Raw genomic sequence first — 23,276 nt, forward strand, 5'->3', positions numbered from 1 at the left:
GATCTTCTACACTGCCATCATTCAGTCTGTCCTGTCTTCATCCATCTCAGTGTGGTTTGGCTCATCCACAAAACAGGACAGGTCCAGACTGCAACGAATAATCAGGACTGCAGAGAGAATCATCAGGGCTGACCTTCCCTCCATCCAGGACTTATACAGGTCTAGGGTCAGTAAAAGAGCTGCTAAAATCTCTGCAGACCCCACACACCCTGCACATAAACTGTTTAGAGTTTTACCTTCAGGCCGCCGCTACAGAGCACTGTTCACTAAAACCAGCCGCCACAGAGACAGTTTCTTCCCCCAGGCTGTTTCTCTGATGAACATTTAATAGAGTACAAAAAAACAGCATACAGATGTTGCAAATGCACCTTTTTATTATATATGTGTATATTGTACATTGTAAATATATATATTCTGTAATGCAAAAACAAAACAAAAGAGCAAAGTGTACCGGAGTCAAATTCCTTGTTTGTATGTACAAACTTGGTAATAAAGCTGATTCTGATTCTGATCATGCAGATTCAAATGTGGCAGCACACCGATGGGATGGGCTGTTCGTACTCTGGGCCTGCTTCCCTCCAGCAGATCTTCCATCGGACCGGCCTTGAGACGCTGGACCAATCATGTCTGCCGATCGACCACCTGATTCTTCAAGAAGCTTTGAGGGAGACTTATTCAGTGGGGGCTGTTTTGAACTGTGCACACTGCTCTCCTCCTCGTCCCTCTTGATTGCTTGTGCTTTGTGAACTTTTTGTGATTTGGCTGTGTATCTGTCTGTAGCTTGTGGATGGCTCTTTTGGGACATTGTTTTTCTTTGAAACCTGGTGTTTAGTTAAACTATACTGCTCAAAAAAATGTTGTTCTGAACAAAGTTGAATGTGCTGACAACAAAATCACACAAAAACCATCAATGGAAATCAAATTTATTAACCAATGGAGGCCTGGATTTGGAGTCACACACAAAATTAAAGTGGAAAAACACACCACAGGCTGATCCAACTTTGACATAATGTCCTTAAAACAAGTCAAAATGAGGCTCAGTATTGTGTGTGGCCTCCACGTGCCTGTATGACCTCCCTACAACGCCTGGGCATGCTCCTGATGAGACGGCAGATGGTCTTCTGAGGGATCTCCTCCCAAAGCTGGACTAAAGCATCCGCCAACTCCTGGACAGCCTGTGGTGCAATGTGACGTTGGTGGATGAAGCGAGACATGATGTGCCCGATCGGATTCAGGTCTGGGGAACGGCCGGGCCAGTCCATAGGTTCAATGCCTTCATCTTACAGGAACTGCTGACACACTCCAGCCACATGAGGTCTAGCATTGTCCTGCATTAGGAGGAACCCAGGGCCAACCATACCAGCATATGGTCTCACAAGGGGTCTGAGGATCTCATCTCGGTACCTAATGGCAGTCAGGCTACCTCTGGTGAGCACATGGAGGTCCATGCGGCCCTCCAAAGAAATGCCATCCCACACCATTACTGACCCACTGCCAAACTGGTCATGCTGAAGGATGTTGCAGGCAGCAGATCGCTCTCCATGGTGTCTCCAGACTCTGTCACGTCTGTCACATGTGCTCAGTGTGAACCTGCTTTCATCTGTGAAGAGCACAGGGCGCCAGTGGTGAATTTGCCAATCCTGGTGTTCTCTGGCAAATACCAAGCGTCCTGCACGGTGTTGGGCTGTGAGCACAACCCCCATTTGTGGACGTCGGGCCCTGACACCATCCTCATGGAGTCGGTTTCTAACCGTCTGTGCAGACACATGCACATTTGTGGCCTGCTGGAGGTCATTTTGCAGGGCTCTGGGAGTGCTCCTCCTGTTCCTCCTTGCACAAAGGCGGAGGTAGCGATCCTGCTGCTGGGTTGTTGCCCTTCTACAGCCTCCTCCACGTCTCCTGGTGTACTGGCCTGTCTCCTGGTAGCGCCTCCAGGCTCTGGACACTATGCTGACAGACACAGCAAACCTTCTTGCCACAGCTTGCATTGATGTGCCATCCTGGATGAGCTGCACTACCTGAGCCACTTGTGTGGGTTGTAGAGTCCGTCTCATGCTACTACGAGCATAAAAGCACCACCAACATTCAAAAGTGACCAAAACATTAGCCAGAAAGCATAGGTACTGAGAAGTGGTCTGTTGTCTCCACCTGCAGAACCACTCCTTTATTGAGTGTGTCTTGTTAATCACCAAAGATTTCCCCTGTTGTCTATTCAATTTGCACAACAGCATGTGCAATTGATTGTCAATCAATGTTGCTTCCTAAGTGGACAATTTGATTTCACAGAAGTTTGACTTGGAGTTATATTGTGTTGTTTAAATATTCCCTTTATTTTTTGGAGCAGTACATGAAGCTCCTCCCTGGCTGTGTTGCTTGTGGCAGATGGTTTGGTTTATAGAGGTTTTCTTTTGGTTTTATTCATAGCAGGTTTAGATCACCCTCAGGGTTAAAAAGTACCTTTTTTTCTTCTGTCTTGACTAAAAACGCTTGTAACGTTATCTCTTTACTTTCTGTAAAATAAACCTTTTTAACCCAAACTTACCATCTTGACACTTGACACTAATTTTCTGTTAACCCAATTGCGCCGTAATGGTTGAATACAGCATTTTGAACAGCCAGCTTCTTTAGCAATGACTGTTTGTGGCCTTCCCTCCTTCTGAGGATGTCTGTCATTGACTGTCTGCTGGACAACCGTTAAGTCAGGATTCATCCCAATGACTGTGTAAGCCATATCATTGGAATAAGATTTATGTATTTTTAATAATACAATGTAATATTTCAGCGTTTTGATTGATTTTGGGTTTGCATTAGCTATGAGACGTAATCATCAGATGTAACAGAAATAAATCCTTGAACAATACCACTCTGTGTGTAATGAATAAATTAAGTTATTTCGGATAATCTAATTTATTATGACACAAGTGTATATGGTTGTAAACAAATTGGCTAGAACTGACTACATATATTACAACAATTGTTTTGTCAACCTTTCTATAAAAAATAAAAGTACATAGTGAAAAATAATATCCAAAGCTAATACTCCCAGTGCTGCACAGGTTTCTTAAAATAATTTTGCTCTAGTGGCTGCTGTGGGCAGGAGGTGAAATCAATCCTGATTTCTTCCACCCTCAGCCCAGCCCAATACATCTGTATCCCACTGACATCAGAAAGGAGAGAAGAATGATGTAAAAAAATAGAAAAGGACAAACATTTTCATGATGAAGCACAAATTGATTACCTGCTTCACTATACTTCAACCTGTCCCAAACTAAGCCTGCTCCTCTTTCAACAATAACTGTCAGCTCAAGACAGAGCATCTCCAGAGAAAATGCCTGGGATGAGAATTCAAAAATCAGCCTAGCGTGTCACCAATATAAATGAACGTACCCTCATGACTGAAAACTGCCCGCCTCTGACTTTCCTCTGCTTTTTGTTGTCCCATGAATATATTCATATAATCTCATTTTGAGGAGACAGTGCGCATTACTCACTGATGACCTGTTTTACTCTTTGCTCATTTACATAACTCAAAGGGACCATTTATGTGGTCTATCCAAATTGTAACCCCACGTGTTTTAGACACAGAGACCACCCTGGGCTTTTATGTTCATGCCTACAAACCAACAAAGTCTAAAATAATTGCTCTGGCAACTCCACTGACAGGGGCAGAAAGAAGCATTTGATAAGGGTGTCTTTATGTGTGGATATGTGAGTGTTCTGCAGTAATAGCAGGGCACACTTTGGGAGCTTAAGTGAACCAGAGACAGGGACTTATCCCTCCCAGTAGTACTTTGTTCCATCAGCAGGATGGAATAGGATCTACTACACACTGACAGAGAGAGCCGAGGTGGCTCTGGATGGCTACTCACACTGTCGTCAAGGGCTAGAAACAAAGCATTTGTTTAAAACCCATGGATGCTAAATTTTTTTAAGAGAAGTATGCACTGCAGATAAATGGATTAAATGCTATATATGGACACATAAGGACCAACTGCAAAATCCTTTTTCAGTAAATTATGCCTTAATACATGAGAGACCTAAAAAAGTAAACAGCCACAGGGGCATTTCATTTTCAACAACTGTACAATTATAATAAAAAAGACAACAGCATATAATACATAATTTTACAATGCAGGAATTTTACATTAATACAACAATTTTTATAAAGCACATTAAAAAGCATAATGAATGTTCAAGTCCTCATGTGAGAAGGACTGACACAAGAAGACCAGAATAAAAGTAAACAACCAGGATGAACTCCTCCTTGAACTGCCACCTTAACGTGGTGGAGGGGTTTGAGTGCTCAAATGATCCTAGAGGCTATGTTGTCTGAGGCCTAAATGCCCCTGGTAGGGTCTCCCATGGCAAACAGGCTCTAGGTGATGGGTCAGACAAAGAGCAGTTCAAGAATCCCTCATGAGGACAAAAATATTGAGGCACGTGACGTCGCCCAGTACGGCGGAGCCGGGGTCCCACCCTGGAGCCAGGCCTGGGGTCGGGACTCGCCGGAGAGCGCCTGGTGGCCGGGTTGCTCCTCGCGACACCCGGCTGGGCCAAGCCCGAACGAGAGACCATGCCCCAGTGGGCCAACCACCTGCAGGGGGAACCGTGAGGGACCGGTGCAAAGAGGATTGGGTGGCGGAAGAACGTGGTAACCTCAGCGGCCCAATCCCCGGATGCTTAGGCTGGCTCTAGGGACGTGGAATGTCACCTCGCTGGGGGGGGGGAGGAGCCTGAGCTTGTGCGGGAAGTCGAGAGATATCGACTAGAAATAGTCGGGCTCGCCTCCACGCACAGCGTGGGCTCTGGAACCCATCTCCTTGAGAGAGGTTGGACTCTCTTCTACTCTGGAGTGGGCCACGGGGAGAGGCGGCGGGCTGGTGTGGGTTTGCTTGTTGCCCCCCAGCTCAGCCGTCTTGTGTTGGGGTTTACCCCAGTGGATGAGAGGGTCGCATCCCTGCACCTTCGGGTTGGGGAGAGGTCTCTGACTATCATTTCAGCCTACGGGCCGAGCGGTAGTGCGGAGTACCCAGCCTTCCTGGTGTCCCTGTCGGGGGTGCTGGATAACGTGGGAAACGACAGTGACACCTGGAGAGGCGTGATCGGGAGGAATGGCCTCCCTGATCTGAATCCGAGTGGTGTTTTGTTATTGGACTTCTGTGCTAGTCACGGATTGTCCATAATGAACACCATGTTCAAACATAAGGGTGTCCATCAGTGCACTTGGCACCAGGACACCCTAGGCAGGAAGTCGATGATCGACTATGTTGTCGTATCATCACACCTTCGGCCGCATGTCATGGACACTCAGGTGAAGAGAGGGGCTGAGCTGTCCACTGATCACCACCTGGTGGTGAGTTGGATCCGCTGGAGGAGGAGAAAGCCGGACAGACTTGGCAGGCCCAAGCACATAGTGAGGGTCTGCTGGGAACGCCTGGCGGAGCCCTCGGCCAGGGATGTATTCAACTCCCACCTCCGGGAGAGCTTTGACCAGATCCCGGGGGATGTTGGAGACATAGAGTCTGAGTGGACCATGTTCTCCACATCTATTGTCGATGCTGCTGCCCGTAACTGCAGCTGTAAGGTTTGCGGTGCCTGTCGCGGCGGCAATCCCAGAACCCGGTGGTGGACACCGGCAGTACGGGATGCTGTCAAGCTGAAGAAGGAGTCCTATCGGCTGTGGTTGGCTTGTGGGACTCCTGAGACGGCTGACGGGTACCGTGAGGCCAAGCGTGCTGCAGCCCGGGCTGTGGCAGAGGCAAAAACACGGGCCTGGGAGGAGTTCGGTGAGGCCATGGAGAAGGACTACCGGTTGGCCTTGAAGCGATTCTGGCAAACCGTCCGGCGCCTCAAGAGGGGGAAGCAGTGCTTCGCCAACACTGTTTATAGTGGGGGTGGGAGGCTGCTGACCTCGACTGAAGACATTATCGGGCGGTGGAAGGAGTACTTCGAGGATTTCCTCAATCCTGCCATCACGCATTCCGTGGTGGAAACAGAGGCTGGGGACTCGGTGTTGGACTCTTTCATCACCCAGGCTGAAGTCTCCAAGGTGGTTAAAAAGCTCCGTGGTGGCAAGGCTTCGGGGGTGGATGAGATCCGCCCTGAGTACCTCAAATCTCTGGAGGTTGTTGGGCTGTCATGGTTGACACGCCTCTTCAACATTGCGTGGCGGTCGGTGACAGTGCCTCTGGACTGGCAGACTGGGGTGGTGGTCCCCCTTCATAAGAAGGGGGACCGGAGGGTGTGTTCCAACTACAGGGGGATCACACTCCTCAGCCTCCCTAGTAAGGCCTATGCCAGGGTATTGGAGAGGAGAGTCCGGCCGATAGCCGAACCTCGGCTTCAGGAGGAGCAGTGTGGTTTTCGTCCCGGCCGTGGAACACTGGACCAGCTCTATACCCTCTACAGGGTGCTCGAGGGTTCATGGGAGTTTACCCAACCGGTTCACATGTGTTTTGTGGACCTGGAGAAGGCATTTGACTGTGTCCCTCGTGATGCCCTGTGGCGGGTGCTCCAGGAGTATGGAATCGGGGGCCCTTTATTAGGGGCCATCCGGTCCCTGTACGAGCAAAGCAGGAGTTTGGTCCGCATTGCCGGCACTAAGTTGGACCTGTTCCCGGTGCATGTTGGACTCCGGCAGGGCTGCCCTTTGTCACCGGTCCTGTTCATAACTTTTATGGACAGGATTTCTAGACGCAGCAAAGGGCCGGAGGGGGTGTGGTTTGGGGACCAGTGGATTTCGTCTCTTCTTTTTGCAGATGCCCCCCTCTAGCCAAGACCTACAGCATGCGCTGTGGCGGTTCACAGCCGAGTGTGAAGCGGCTGGGATGAAGATCAACTCCTCCAAGTCAGAGGCCACGGTACTCGACCGGAAAAGGGTGGCCTGTCCTCTTCAGGTTTGAGGGGAGTTCCTGCCTCAAGTGGAGGAGTTTAAGTATCTCGGGGTCTTGTTCACGAGTGGAGGAAAAATGGAGCGGGAGATCGTCAGACGGATCGGTGTGGCTGCCGTAGTAATGGGAGCACTGTGCCGGTCCGTTGTGGTGAAGAGAGAGCTGAGCCGAAAAGCAAAGCTCTCAATTTACCAGTCGGTCTACGTTCCTACCCTCACCTATGGCCATGAACTTTGGGTCATGACCGAAAGAACGAGATCCCGGATACAAGTGGCTGAAATGAGCTTCCTCCGTAGGGTGGCCGGGCACTCCCTTAGAGATAGGGTGAGGAGCTCGGCCATCCGGGAGGGGCTCGGAGTAGAGCCGCTGCTCCTCCACATCGAGAGGAGCCAGTTGAGGTGGCTCGGGCATCTATACCAGATGCCTCCTGGACGCCTTCCTCGGGAAGTGTTCCAGGCACGTCCCACCGGGAGGAGGCCCAGAGGATGGCCCAGGACATGTTGGAGGGACTATTTCTCTCGGCTGGCCTGGGAACGCCTTGGGCTCCACCCGGAGGAACTGGAGGAGGTGTCTGGGGAGAGGGACGTCTGGGCATCTCTGCTGAGCCGGTCCCGGATAATTGGAAGACGACGAGGTACGAACCAGGATGAAGACAAAGAAGTAAGTTTTAGGCTTATTTGTTGGCTTTTGTAAACACTATACTGGACAAGTGACTTTTAACAGATTTCATTGTTAATTCTGAACCATTTTCATCAAGTCTACTGGAAGGATTACAACTCAAAGATTAATGTGATGAAGATCAAACCAAGGTAGCATTTTAGCTAAAAATGGTTCGACCTTAAATGTCTCAGGCAGAATATATCTCCGACAGTCCACAAACCGTGATGGATGATAATGTGAATGGCGAGCCTGAAGCAAACAGTGATGAGGACAATGATCGTCCTTCAGCAGGTAGATGAAGAAGGATTATATTTTTTACCATCACTTCATTACCCAAACATGCATTCCATATCAACAAAAAATTATTTTACCAGAAGAAATTCTAAGTTTTGGAATGGCCTAGCAAGAGTGCAGAGATAAATTTTACAGAAAATCAGTGAACTCACATGAGGAGAGCTGTGGACAAGACATTTCCTTTCAATCTAAAAGGCCTGGAGACCTTTTGCAAGGTAGAATTGGCAAATATTACATCAAAATGTGGAATGCTGATAGCCGCCTGCCAAAGACAGCTGAATGCACCAGTTTGATTTAGATATTTTTCACCAACGGCAGGTTTTTCTAATTAAACTGTAAGAGTAAAAGTAGAAAAATTTGCACTCATTGTCTCGATTGAAAACATAGAATTTTAACATGGTTCTGTCCACTTTTAAGAGCCACTGATTGTGACACACCAGAACAGTAGTCATAAAAATGACATCCACTGACAATCCACTGTAAGATACATTGCGTTCTCTGAATAAAAGGGTGCCAAATGCTTTGCCATCACTCTTGAAACTTGTGGGCAGATGATGCAGCAGTTTTGCATATCCCAGCGGGATATACAGTGGGTACTTAAAAATCAAATCTGGCCATTTCACTCAGCAGCTTTCATGCATTTTTGGTTGCCGTTTATCCATAAATCTATGCACAGTTCTTACATATGACTCGGTAATTCTATTGCTGCTGTAGGGAATACAAATAAATCTAACCAAAGAACAAATATGAATAAAAACATAGGAAAAACATGAAAAGTACTGTGAGTGAATGCTGGGAACGACTTGTCTCATAAGTAAGATCAGGGAAGGCAAAACACCTAAGTTCAGCACACTGTTTGCAACATAAAAGTTTGGTTTTTAATTTGTTTTGATGCTACTACATACAGCAATACAATCAAAAAATAATATACTTCTCCTTTTTTGCATTCAAACAAAAAAGGAACATGTTTTTAAATGTATTTATGAGCATAATGTGTGCCACTGGTTTAATTAAATACAAACCACCAGAAGTAGTTACTATAAACTGTTTTTTCAATTCAAGTACATGTGCGTCAGCTGCGCTTGATATAAAACTCACTGTTGGGACCCCACAGCCATGGGTACAACATGAAAGTCCGGTACGAACTTTTCTGGAACTTTCAAAATAAATTGCATTAACCTACTTCCAGCACAGCCAGGAAAAGGGGTAACAGCGGACTTCCCGTGACGTCACTCCAAATAAAACCCCGTTTTAGCAGAGATCCTGTCTCTTCTACGCGGGTACACCCCAGGGGAACTGGACAGAGGGACACAGCACACCAATGTTTGCTGGCAAACAGACATAACTCTTCAAACTGGATCCAAGAGTGTCATACGATCACGCGATCATATACACTAAGTGAAGTACGAATGAATTGCTGTTTGTGTATCCGGTATTCATTCATGAACGGAGTTATTAAGGTAGAAGCGTTGCTTGACTTTCTCTCTGAGGTCTACAGAAGCAAACTGTGTTATAGAGAGTTCCCAGCAGAGACCCTGTCTCTACGACGCCGAATGGAGCAGTGTCCCGGTCTGAAGGAAGGACAACGGGACCGCATCACCGTGGTTACAGCTGTAACGTGCAGTTTGGCCGGCCGACAGAGCGAGCCGCCCCTCCCCACGGCTACGGGGGTTAGCTGCAGTTAACCCTTGTTCACTGTGGAAGCTTTCTTCAAACTACGTCGCCCGGACAACTTTTCCTCAGCACGGTTCATCTAAGAGGTTAGGTTTGGGCAGAGAGAGAAGTAATGTAGAATGAAATAATCTAAACATTATTTTTGTTTTATGAACTTTGGTTTTATTTGTGTTGAACCTCAGCTATCTTAGTGCTAGCAGATTATCTGCTCAGCACATGTGCTCAGTTTGTGTGTTCTGTGTTTGTGTTTTTTTTTTTTAAGTTAAGACAAACTTTACTTAAAAGGTGATTTTAAACACAGAAGATCAGCCATAACGCGCCGTCCATGCTTATGCATTTTAACCCTTTTATTAATGGTATTTTAAAGGTATGTGTTTGATTCTGATGATAAGCTATAAGCTTCTTTTGTTAGCTTTAACCGCTAACAGCTAAGAACACGTGCTTGCCGCTAAAGATCATTTACCCAAAAAGGTTGTTTGTTTTCAATCTAGTAAAATAATATTTCCCTAAACATTATTTCACTAAACTTGATAATTAAGTAAACACCATTCAGTCCCATTTCTCCAGAAAGATTTGGTTCTTATTCAAAATAATATTTCTTTAAATATTATTTTAATAAATAAAGGCAGCTAATTAAACACCGTTGAGAATTGGTTATCCAGAAGGTTGGTTTTATTCAGCAGATCATTCTTTAAAATATTGTTTTATTAAAATAATATTTTATCTGATCTTGCATTGTGAATGGTTGTCTAAAGGTAAGCCAATTATTTCCTAAGTTAGTTCCAAGACTAACTTAACTTCACTTCCAGATTCTTCAAGATAATCCTTGGTTCTCAAACATAAATAACATTGCATGGTAATGTTGCATCACTCTTTTGGTCATGGTTTTCAACCATCTTTAATCAACTTGTTTATATTGTACATAGCCCATTAGTCTTCCTTATTCTTTAATTCTGCTTGGTAGTTTAGTTGGATTGTTTTAGCATGGTGAAGAGTTTGTTGATTGAAATATGTTTGACTTATTTTTGTTAATAAATTCTTGTATTTTAAGAAATTGTGTGAATTCACTCAATGTGTGTGCAGAGATTTGCTGTTCAATAATACCAGAGCTTGGCTCACCCCTTTCTATTTTGTCCTAATACCATCGCCTTATTAGGCTGGTATTCACAGGACAACCCTTAACAGACCGAAATATTATTTAATAAATATTAAAGTATTAATATTAAATAATATATTCATATTCATAATTACAACATCAGCAAGGTTCTTCCCCAGTTGGAATTCTGACTTCAAGGGGCAATCTTGTTTTTACGACTGGGAAGATCGAACTTTCCTTATCCAAATGCCTTCTGTGATCTCCAGGAGACAGACAGAGAATGTTGAAGTTGCATTGTTCAAAGTGTATATTTTATCCAGTTAAAACTGAAAAACTTACAGTGACATTTGGTTTCATAGTGGGCCAACGATACGTAAAATGAAACTGACTGATTTTAAGCGAAGCATGGACAGTATGTTTGAATGTCTCTTTTCTCACAATATCTTTTTATGTCTCTTAAACTATTACAAAGCTTCTGAGCAAATGCAAATAAACTCTATACTTTAAAGCCACAAAAGGAAAGAAAAAAATCTAAAAAGACTTAGTGGCAGGCATTGTAGAAAAGATGCAGCGGAGCAAATCCTGCAGTGCATTTCGAAAGTGGGAGTGGCTTCTCATCGGCAGGAGACCACAGTGTTTGTGAAATGGTGAAAAGAGGAGTAGATGGATTTATTGGATTGGTCATTAGTCGAGCATTGGCTTTGCATGATTTAATTGGGACAAACATGTTTTAGTGTGATTACCAAAGGCTGGAAAGGCAAAAGCGTGAATCACAGCGGGCCAGAAAACAAACACAAACTGTAAAAAATCTGTGAGGATGTGGCCGCAGGGCTATAAGGACTCGACCATGAAAGGCAGCTGCAGCAGCTGGGCTTGTGTACCGATGCAAAAAAAAAAAAAGAAAAAAGACAAATAGGAACAACATTTTAAGACTCAGCTGAACAGATGCACCAATGAGTTAAAACATGATGTTTTTAAATGTAAATACACATGACAGAGCTTAAACCATAATATGTATAGTGTTGTAGTGCCATTTGGTAAAAAATAAAGACTGCCCTGAAAAACCATTTTAATTATAAATATGTTGCCCATACTAAAAGCAAAATTTGTCATTTACAGTGGTTTGTCTTACAGTGGTTGCTACTGAGTTACCTGTTCTCATTTCTCTGTGTGTATCTCGGTTGGGGGTCAGTATCTCCATCATTAACATCATAGCTTGCGTCAGGGTCCTAAAAGAAACATGAAAAAGGATAGCAATCAAGTCATTTCAAACTTCTCTACAGGAGTTTAATTAACCTACTCTTACCCTTTTCTTTTTGGATTTTTGACTGAAAATGGTTCGGATTTATAAAGGTATGTTACAGGAAAGGCACATTGTGTTATCCACTTTCTTTTTCATTAGTCAATCAACTTCTTTGAGCTTAAAGCAAACCAAAATCTTGAATAGAGGCAAGGTTTAAAATAACTCACTAAAAGAGATGAAACAAGAAAACGGATTTGATGTTGCAAAATGTAGCATGCAAAAATATATACGATTTTTCTGTTTAAAATGTCAGAACCACAAACCTCAATGTTTTTTTTTTTTAAATTATTGTATGCAAGAGAAACAAAGTAGTGCATTATGATGAAGTGGAAGAAAACTGTTCAAAAACTAAAGAGAGCTGTGGGTATCCCAGTTGCTGTTGCACCTTTTTCTAGCTCACTTTTTCCTTCCACTCAACTTTCGGTGAATATGTTATAACTTTTTCATAATACTCTGAATTTTGGGTTTTCATTATCTGTAAGCCATAAGCATCAAAACGAAAAGAATATAAGGTTTGAAATTTTTCCCTCTATGTATAATGAATCTATATTATATTTCAGTTTCACTTTCTGAAATGAGTGACAAAACATACTGAACTTTTTCGCAATATTAACATTTTTAAAAATGTACCTGTAAGCGTTTGAATGGCCCAGGTCTAAATCTAATTAAAAACAGTGCCAAGATTTTAAGACTGTCCACAGACACTCTTCATTTAATCTGACTGACTTTGCGCTATTTTGAAAAAAACAAAGTCTCTAGATGTGCAAAGCTAGTAAAGGCTTACCCAAAGAGACTTGCAGCAGTAATAGCAGCATAATTGGTTTCTACAAAGTATTGATTAGGGGGTGGGCAATGAATAATTTCTGTCCCACTTTACAATTTTGAGTCACTTTGTGTTGGTCTATTACAGAAAATTCTAAAACTGGTATTAATACTTCTGCAAGCAACCTCTCATAAAATCAATTAGTAATAAATAAATATATGTAAATATAAGGGCAACAAGGCATAATACTTTTAAGCCAGGTCTAAAAAGCAAAGAGTGTTTCAGTATCGTTCTCCCAGACTCAGAAGCTTGATTCATATGAGAGAATCCTGAGAGCTGAACACTGTGCCTCCCAGTCTGGATTTTAAAAGTCCAGGAGGAAGAAATCCTTTCCTTCAAGAGCACTGACTGGAAATAATAACATTTTTAATGTAGGATGAAAACTGGCCTTTAAGAGCTTAATATGTGATAAATAGGATTTTCAATGTGATCCAGAATTTTACAGCAAGACAAATTAATTGTTTAGGTGTCAATTCGCTTCGAGCCACACTTCTCAAACAAATAGTGCTAGGACGTGTTTGTCAGTGACAGAAAAGCTCAAATCCTCTGCAAAAAACCCTTTTACTTAGAATACAAGAAAAAATGGCAATATTTAACACAAAAGTACAAGACAGCAAAGAAAGACAACTTGTTGCAGTTCACCAATCCTTTTGAAAGTATGTGGCTCTTGACATAAATAACAGTCTGTGAGCTTTTAAGTGGAAGGAGAGGGACAAAATAGGGGTAACACAGTGTTGCTGCTGAAAGTCATGTTGTGAGAGGTTTGAATAAAGTAAGCAATGTAGGTGGAAGTGGTGGTTAAAGATAGACTCATATAGATGCAGAGAATAGGACAACCTCCTCAAACTGTGCTGTTCTACTCCATGCTCCAAGATCTCAGAAACCAATACATTATGTCTCAACCAGGAGGCTAGCATAGGAGATATGTGATCATTCCTTGCAGAACCAGTCAATACGCTGGCTGTACAGCTTTGACCCAGCTATGTGATGTTCAGGGAACTAATTGGTCCCCCAGTTAGAGCAGTATTTAATTTGTACAAACTAGAAGAGACAAAGGCATGGACCAATTTCCCTGCATCTAATTTGGACATTTTAAATAGTATGTGTCAAGGGGTTGTTTATAAGGACAGCTATAAAGTAAGCAAAAAAGGTTTTTCAACAAAAATCAACATTGGGTGTAGTGCTTCCAGCAATGTAATATTTTGCACTACCGAGTATTTATATAATTCAATTACAACATTCTTAAGCAACTTACTATTTATAAATATTATTTTAATCAATATGACATATAGCTAACTTGCTAATGCAATCAATGTTTTTGATATGAGCAACATGGCCCAGGGTGCCACAGGCTGCGGAGAGCCACAAGCACTGGAAAGAAAAGTTCTCTCTCAGCTTTTCTGCTGCTTATTTGCATACCTAGTCAATGTGTACGCATACCCCAGTGTTGCACACAGTGTAAGCAAATATGGCCAAACTGAAGTTGATATCTGATTGTGCTAAATTAAAGGGCTATTTTAGAATCTTCAACGTAATCTGGACATTTGGTCTCCTGTTCAAAAACTGAAATACCTAAACTGATCATTCCTGAACAAGATTATGCTGAACAGGGATTCTTCAAAACACAGCTTGATATTATTAGAATCTTTTTTACCCAAATACATTTTGTAAATTAAAGCTTTTATCAAATATTGCCTTTTTGTGGACAATCGGGATCCGGGGCTTATATAACAACGACCTCCAACAGAGCAGTTTAGATTGCTCCAAGGTAATGGCAGCTTCATGACACTGAAAATTCCTTTCACTAACCCTTTAATCTTGCAAAGTATTACACCATGCTGTATAGCCTCATACTGAAAATAAATAAAACATGTCTGCTGAGACAGATGTAACATATTCATAATTAATATTTCGACCATAATGTCAGCAGTGCACAGCAATTCGAATTTAATAGGGCACAATCCAGCAGTGGCCTCCTCTGTTTTCATTGCTGTTAATGAAAGCAAAAGATCGTTGTGAAGTTTATTAGTTTATCTAAATGCACTGTAATAAATAATTTGGGACAAATCCAGCTGCAGGTGCATCTGTACGTTCAGCATTTTTAACTTACATAATTGGCGATGAGGTCAGGATGGTCCTTTTCAATTCCATCGTCCAAAATGGTCACCACTACACCTCTCCCAGTGTACCCTTGAGCCCAGGCTGCTTTCGTATTCAAGTCTTGATGTGTTGGATTGGACTGAAAGAGACAAAAGCCTTTTGTTTAGGTGTCAATTCGCTTCGAGCCACACTTCTCAAACAAATAGTGCCAGAACGTGTTTGTCAGTGACAGAAAAGCTCAAATCCTCTGCAAAAAACCCTTTTATAAGAAAGACAACTTGTTGCAGTTCACCAATCCTTTTGAAAGTATGTGGCTCTTGACATAAATAACAGTCTCGTGAGCTTTTAAGTGGAAGGAGAGGGACAAAATAGGGGTAACACAGTGTTGCTGCTGAAAGTCATGTTGTGAGAAGTTTGAATAAAGTAAGCAATGTAGGTGGAAGTGGTGGTTAAAGATAGACTCATATAGATGCAGAGAATAGGACAACCTCCTCAAACTGTGCTGTTCTACTCCATGCTCCAAGATCTCAGAAACCAATACATTATGTCTCAACCTAAGAAATTAAAGAAAAGATGATAAAGTCTCCAAGAGCACATTAATGACTCAAACAGAAAAGGTAAAAAAACAACCAAAAACAAGATCTAAAGCACAGCAGAACTCACTTGCCTCAGGTAAGGTCAGTGTTTCAACAGTAAAAGGAGACTGGGCAAAAAACAACATGCATGGGAGATTTCCGAGGGCAAAACCTCCGCTGATCAAAAATAACAAAAAGGCCTGTCTGAAATATCTTGATGTTCCCCAGGGTTTTTGAAGGTGTGTGTCCCGTTACATCTGGTATAAACCTAACACAGCAGTCCAGAAATCCAGCACTCAAACATGGTGGCGGTAGAGTGATGGCCTTAACTGCCTTGCAGGTTCTCGTCCAGGACAATTTGCAATTGGTGGAAGAATGAACAGTAGCAGAAAATCCTGAAGAGAATTTCCAATCAGCAATTTGGGACCTTAAGCTTGAGCATATTTGGTTATGCAGCAGGTGATATGAAGAACACCAGCAAGTCCACATCTGAAAGGCTAAAAAAAGCTAAATTAAGGTTGTGGAAGTGGCCTAGTCAAAGTATGGACTTTAATCCAAATTAGATGCTTAAGGCGTGACCTTAAAGAGGCCACTGATGCTTGACAATCCTCCAATGTGATGAAAATAAAACCCTTCTCTAAAGAAGCCTAAATTCCTCAACAGTGACTAATTGGCAGTTATTGCAAACCCTTAACGTAAGTTGTTTCCACTATTGGTGGAACAATCAGTTTTTTAGGTTTAGTTGACAGTCATTTTTTTCACGTGACATACAAGCAGGGTTTTATCCAGACCAAACTGGTGTGAAGAGCTTTTTTCCCTTAATTAACGAACTCATCATCAGCAAACTGCTTTTTGTATTTACTCGGTCACCTTTGTCTGATACCAAAATTAGTTTGACGACCTAAACTACTTAAGTCTGACAGAAAAAAAAAAAAATTTAATTAAAACAGAATCTATAAGCGGGACAAAGATTTCTTTACAGCACCGAATCAAGCCAAATATACTAATATAAAATAACTCATACTGCAAAATGGTTATAATACCAAGACAACAATAGCATCATGTGTCCCAGACTCGAGACGCTTTATAATACTCTTATTTCTTACTTTGAAAGGAAAAGAAAGTTAAGACTGTCAGACATTTCAAAGTCTAATGCTAAATGTCAGAGGTGGTTTAACAACTTCCATTCCCTGCTGTCGTATGTCACGTTTGATCGGCTGCTGTCACATTGGTGTAGGGTAAATAAAGAAGAACAAAAAGGAAACGTTGTGAATAGTGAAAAAGACATACCAAAAGCAAGAAAAAGTATCGATGTTTTACAGGTGAAACAGATACAGATTTACTGAATTACACATTTAACCCCCAAAGCTGGTTGTCAGGATGACAAATGTATGGCGTAGCCTAAAGCACAGTGACACATGGCATGGTGGTGCAATTGGTAGCACTGTTGCCTTGCAGCAAAAAGGTCCTGGGTTCGACTCCCGGCAGAGGGTCTTTTTGCATAGAGTTTGCATGTTCTCCCCATGCATGTGTGGGTTCTCACCTGGTACTCGGCTTCCTCCCACAGTTTAAAAACATGACTGTTAGGTTAATTGCCCTTAGGTGTGACTGAGTGTGTGCATGGTTGTTTGTCCTGTATGTCTCTGTGTTGCCCTGCGATGGATTGGCAACCTGTCCAGAGTGTACCCTGCCTCTCACCCATAGACTGCTGGAGATTGGCACCAGCTCTCCCATGACCCACTATGGAATAAGTGGTATAGAAAATGAATGAATGAATAAATAAATGTGCAAAGCTCTATTTTAAGAACTATGACCAAATAAATATATAAATATATACAGGTCCTTCTCAAAATATTAGCATATTGTGATAAAGTTCATTATTTTCCATAATGTCATGATGAAAATGTAACATTCATATATTTTAGATTAATTGCACACTAACTGAAATATTTCAGGTCTTTTATTGTCTTAATACGGATGATTTTGGCATACAGCTCATGAAATCCCAAAATTCCTATCTCACAAAATTAGCATATCATTAAAAGGGTCTCTAAACGAGCTATGAACCTAATCATCTGAATCAACGAGTTAACTCTAAACACCTGCAAAAGATTCCTGAGGCCTTTAAAACTCCCAGCCTGGTTCATCACTCAAAACCCCAATCATGGGTAAGACTGCCGACCTGACTGCTGTCCAGAAGGCCACTATTGACACCCTCAAGCAAGAGGGTAAGACACAGAAAGACATTTCTGAACGAATAGGCTGTTCCCAGAGTGCTGTATCAAGGCACCTCAGTGGGAAGTCTGTGGGAAGGAAAAAGTGTGGCAGAAAACGCTGCACAACGAGAAGAGGTGACCGGACCCTGAGGAAGATTGTGGAGAAGGGCCGATTCCAGACCTTGGGGGACCTGCGGAAGCAGTGGACTGAGTCTGGAGTAGAAACATCCAGAGCCACCGTGCACAGGCGTGTGCAGGAAATGGGCTACAGGTGCTGCATTCCCAAGACCTGGGCTACAGAGAAGCAGCACTGGACTGTTGCTCAGTGGTCCAAAGTACTTTTTTCGGATGAAAGCAAATTCTGCATGTCATTCGGAAATCAAGGTGCCAGAGTCTGGAGGAAAACTGGGGAGAAGGAAATGCCAAAATGCCAGAAGTCCAGTGTCAAGTACCCACAGTCAGTGATGGTCTGGGGTGCCGTGTCAGCTGCTGGTGTTGGTCCACTGTGTTAGCTATCTCCTGATAGCTAGCTGCATTGACTGCAGGGTCAATGCAGCTAGCTATCAGGAGATTTTGGAGCACTTCATGCTTCCATCTGCTGAAAAGCTTTATGGAGATGAAGATTTCCTTTTTCAGCACGACCTGGCACCTGCTCACAGTGCCAAAACCACTGGTAAATGGTTTACTGACCATGGTATCACTGTGCTCAATTGGCCTGCCAACTCTCCTGACCTGAACCCCATAGAGAATCTGTGGGATATTGTGAAGAGAACGTTGAGAGACTCAAGACCCAACACTCTAGATGAGCTAAAGGCCGCTATCGAAGCATCCTGGGCCTCCATAAGACCTCAGCAGTGCCACAGGCTGATTGCCTCCATGCCACGCCGCATTGAAGCAGTCATTTCTGCAAAAGGATTCCCGACCAAGTATTGAGTGCATAACTGTACATGATTATTTGAAGGTTGACCTTTTTTGTACTAAAAACACTTTTTTTTTATTGGTCGGATGAAATATGCTAATTTTGTGAGATAGGAATTTTGGGTTTTCATGAGCTGTATGCCACAATCATCCGTATTAAGTCAATAAAAGACCTGAAATATTTCAGTTAGTGTGCAATGAATCTAAAATATATGAATGTTAAATTTTCATCATGACATTATGGAAAATAATGAACTTTATCACAATATGCTAATATTTTGAGAAGGACCTGTACAAATATGATAATAATATATAGCAATTTGGCTTCTTACTTATATTTCTTTGTTGGTATTACTGTACTTCAGTCATGCAATAAGTATATCCAGTAACTACAAATAAGATAAATAATTGTCAAGGTACAACCAACTGAGAAGAGGGACCAGAACCCACCAGGTACCACTGCTTGGAAAAATCTGGGTCTATGGGGTCTTCAAAGATGTCCCTTTTCTTTCTTCTTTTCACCGCTTGCTGTTCCGCCCACAGGACCTGGAGTGCCCAGACACACACACACACACACACAAACACACACACACACACACAGAGCATAAAAATAAATAAACCCATGCACATAGTAAAATTCACAGTTTACACTGCTGCCCCCACATCACATTTGTCATTACTGATGTGTTGTTTTAGATGTAATTGCGGTGTCAAACAAGACTAGAGACCGGAAAAAACATGGCCCCAGCTGGGTTAACAAAGTAATAACTGGAGAAAACCGCAGATGTAGTGGAAATGTAATTTGCTTCATTTCTCAGATCCAGAAGGACTGTGGCTCCTGTATTGTTTAGTGCTCTTTAAAGTATAACCAGTGATTGAAACCTATAATACGAATACTTACTAATGTTTGTCCGTAATCATGGGAAATGGAACAAGTCATTTAGTTTAATACACTCATCATGGCCATGTTTCTTAAATTAATTATGGTCTTTGAAAAGATTTATTTTAACCGTTGGATCATAATACAACAAACTACTCCAATGTATTTGAAAAACAACAACAACTTCATAGACATCTTTAACATTATTGTGGATATTCTCTAAGGCATATATATTCAAAGTTAGAAATATACAAATATGTACAGACATCTTCAATAATATTTGGTTGAAATTCCCCTAGCAAGTTGCACTTTGTCCACACACTTGTTGTAGCCATAAACCAGCATCTTAATTCAAAATCTGCTGTATTTTTCCAAAAGCTTAGTGTTAGTCTGCCTTGTCAGTTACAAAATTAGTTCTGATGTGAGTTTAATTATGTTATAGAAATTTTAAATTCTTTTTCATTTATTCTATGACCCTCAGATAAAAACATTGTTTTAGGAAGTTCATTAAGAACGCAAGAACGCTGGAACACCAGTTTCACAAACACAAGAAAACATTTTTAATAACAACATATGTAGACTGAGAGGATGTCACCCAACAAAGAATCATCTGCTCCAAAGCTGACACCTTCAAGCTCCACTGAATTTACAGCTGCCCACATGGACACGCCATCTGCCTTCTGGAAAACAAATGTATTGCTCAACAACACAAAGATTAAGACATCTGGCCACAGCTGGAAGAAGAGTGTTAGAATGAGTTAAATCTAAGGGTTCCAACTTTAAAAACTGCATCAAATGTCAACTTTTGTGCTGTTAGCATTATAGTGTGTGTCTGTCGCTAGTAAAAGCAATGAATTGCACAAATAATGGAAATGGAGGGCTGCTTCTGAATTCTTCAACATAAATAAATGATGAATGACAATGATCCTAAACACATTAAAACTGGTTTGGCAATGAATAAAGGAGGCTAACATTATGGTTCTGCAATGGCGCCAACATTAACACTATTCAAAATTTATGTAGCATGCTTAAAAGTTAGGTCTGTGCCAGGGAACCAACTAAATTAAATGAACTCTAATATTGCTGATAAGCAGAGTGTTCAAATTTACAGCCACAATTTATGCCACCACCTTGCTAAAGGTTACAAAAAAAGGGGTCTGCATTCTCCACAACTTCCCAGATACCAGTGTGGCCATTTATATATATATATATATATATGATAAAAACGTATTCACCTAATTGTTGTTTTTAACATGCATTATGTACAATTAAATTTGAACTGAATTTAAATACATGTATTTGTATTAATATGAGTCAAAAAAATTGTCAAACAAATAATTAAAAACCTGAAATTAATATGCCCGTCATGCCGATGATTAGTGTATCTAACCTCCGGAAAGGAAAACAGCCGGGTCTTTTTAGTCCTTTCTGTGAGACCATTCACTCTGAAAACAGAACAAATGTAACTCTATCTTAAAAACCAAATGATTTAAAACACATAAAAACACAGAGAAAAAAAGCACCCTGAGGTCTAGGGCAAGGACAAAGGCTTGAAATACACCATCTCACAAAGAAGCAATCATGAAACAAGAGGGAGGTCTCAGCATGGGTTAGGAGGGCAATCTGCATGAGCATTAGAATATTTGTTTCATCTTTTGCAGTGTCTCGGGGATGTTTACTGCTTGATTACTAAGGAGGGGACATGCTGCTATTGTTTGTAATATAAAGAGATGAGAAACAAGAGATCCGGGGAGGAAAAAAAGACATCCACCAGCAGTTTTATCCAGTAAATGTGAGCTGACACTCAGTGAAAGGAGGAGTACACTCTGTGAACAGACTGTCCATCAACACAGAGAAGGATAACCATCCATTCTCTTATTCACATCTATAGCCAATTCAGAACTAACTTCTTAACACCCCACATAATCCTATTCAGAGCTTTAGGTGTCACCTTTTTTGTCCATTTATTTTTTTTGTTTATTTTATGACTTTTTAAAAACTTGTCATTAGGCCAATCTTCTGAAAGGATTCTGAAAGGACCACTTTGTGACTGTTACCTCTCTTGACATCACCACAAAACTAAGTGCAGCAGTAAACTGTCTAATAACTGGAATCTGTCTATTTTTTTAGCTGGACCTGCCCTAACCTGTGACCAGCAACTTAAAAATGTTAAAATCTTTTTCTGATCAGTGAACCTAAGAGCTAAGAGGATATTCTAACCACAACTGCAGTATCGAAGAGGTAAAAAACTGTTTAAAAGAAAACTGTATTTTCTACAGATGTTATGATTTGGGGACGATTGGTTTTTGTTGGTCTTATTCACAGTTCAAGTTTTGAATCATGTTTCTGTTTATTTTCCTGGTCATGCTTTAGTTTTGTTGTCTTGTTCATGTTGTGTCACGTTTGGTTTTCGGATCTGGTTACGCTTTTGCTTCATGTTTTTCTAGTTTCTGTTAGTTTGTGTTCAAGAATCTCTGTTTTGCTCCAGCCCCGTTTGTTCTGTTAATTCGGATCACCTGCACCTATTAATCTGTCTTCTTGTTTCACCTGGTCACACTCCATAAATACACACCTGTTCTGTCAATTATTGCAGAAACATTTCTCAAACCAAGTCTTGTTTTTTGATCATGCCATGCCTGTCTCACCTGCCCGTTTGTTGTTTTGTTCCTGCCTCTTGCTGTGAGTGAGTTTTTGTTATTAAACCTTTTTCACTTACCATCACGCTGCCTGCTCGTCTGCATTCTGGGGTCCTATATCTCGCAAGCCATAACAACAGAGGCATGACAACCGTTTCAGGATGCAACAACAGAGAACTAGACTTCACCGCTTTTGATTTGAGTCTTTCACCATTTCATACTTTTGCAGCTTTGTACTCGATTTTTTCGAATACACAATTTTGCCAAATTGGCAAACTCCTTTAAAACGGACTTCCGCGGTCTTCCAATAGATTTATATAAGACTTTTAAAGATAAACCTCGGACCCCATTGTTAGACGTGTTCCAAGAAATTTTCTATTCAAATTATTTTCCACCCTCAATGAATGCTGCCATGATTATCCTTCTACCGAAACCAGACAGATCTCTAAATAAGTGTGAGAACTTTAGGCTGATTAGTTTACTAAATTCGGATCTGAAAATAATTTCCAAGGTACTTGCACGGCATTTCCAAAGATCTTCCCAAACACAATCGACCGAGATCAAAATGGATTTGTTTTGGGGAGGCAAGGTTTTTATAAGGTGAGGTGAGTATTAAATATAATTCATTATAATAACGGTGCTTCGGATTCTGCTCTCCTAGCATTAGACGCTGAAAAAGCGTTTGAGGACCAGTGGACCCTTGGTCATATCTATTTCAGGTTATGGAAAAACTCCAATGTGGATGTAATTTTATAATTTGGGTCAACATTTTATACAACAATCCTTCAGCAGAAATAATAACTAACAGAAATATATCCAAATCAATAAAGATCAACAGAGGCTGCAGGCAAGGATGTTCGTTATCGCCGTTGTTGTTTACTCTAGCAATGGAAACATTTGGTATTGCAATACGCTTACACCATCATCTTAGTGGAATCACTGTTGGATCTACAGAACACAGGATTTCCCTGTTCGCAGATGATGTAATTTTATTGTTATCAAAGCTATGCAGGTTGATACAAATTGTTCTGGAACTAATGAAATTATTTAGTGAGGTATCTGGATACAAAATAAATAAAACCAAATCCTCTATTTATTACTAAATACAAACGAGAAAATTAGCCCAACTTCAGATATATTACAGTTTAAGATAGTGAAAGAATTTACAGTGCCTTGCGAAAGTACTCGGCCACCTTGAACTGGTCAACCTC

General features: G+C 41.6%; 1 protein-coding gene across 2 annotated transcripts in view; it reads right to left on the reverse strand.

Annotated features, from left to right (window-relative positions):
* The window catches only part of furinb (furin (paired basic amino acid cleaving enzyme) b), a 186,706-nt gene that overhangs the window by 67,293 nt on the left and 96,137 nt on the right, over positions 1-23,276 (reverse strand). For both annotated transcript variants that reach the window (XM_047351551.1, XM_047351558.1), the window contains exons 4-6: positions 19,000-19,095; positions 14,851-14,979; positions 11,767-11,843 (exon numbers count right to left, since the gene is read on the reverse strand). In XM_047351551.1, coding sequence (XP_047207507.1) covers positions 11,767-11,843; positions 14,851-14,979; positions 19,000-19,095 — 302 coding nt within the window. The remainder of the gene's footprint in view (positions 1-11,766; positions 11,844-14,850; positions 14,980-18,999; positions 19,096-23,276) is intronic.

The sequence above is a fragment of the Girardinichthys multiradiatus genome, chromosome 2 (genome assembly GCF_021462225.1).
Source record: "Girardinichthys multiradiatus isolate DD_20200921_A chromosome 2, DD_fGirMul_XY1, whole genome shotgun sequence".
NCBI classification, from domain to species: Eukaryota; Metazoa; Chordata; class Actinopteri; order Cyprinodontiformes; family Goodeidae; genus Girardinichthys; species Girardinichthys multiradiatus.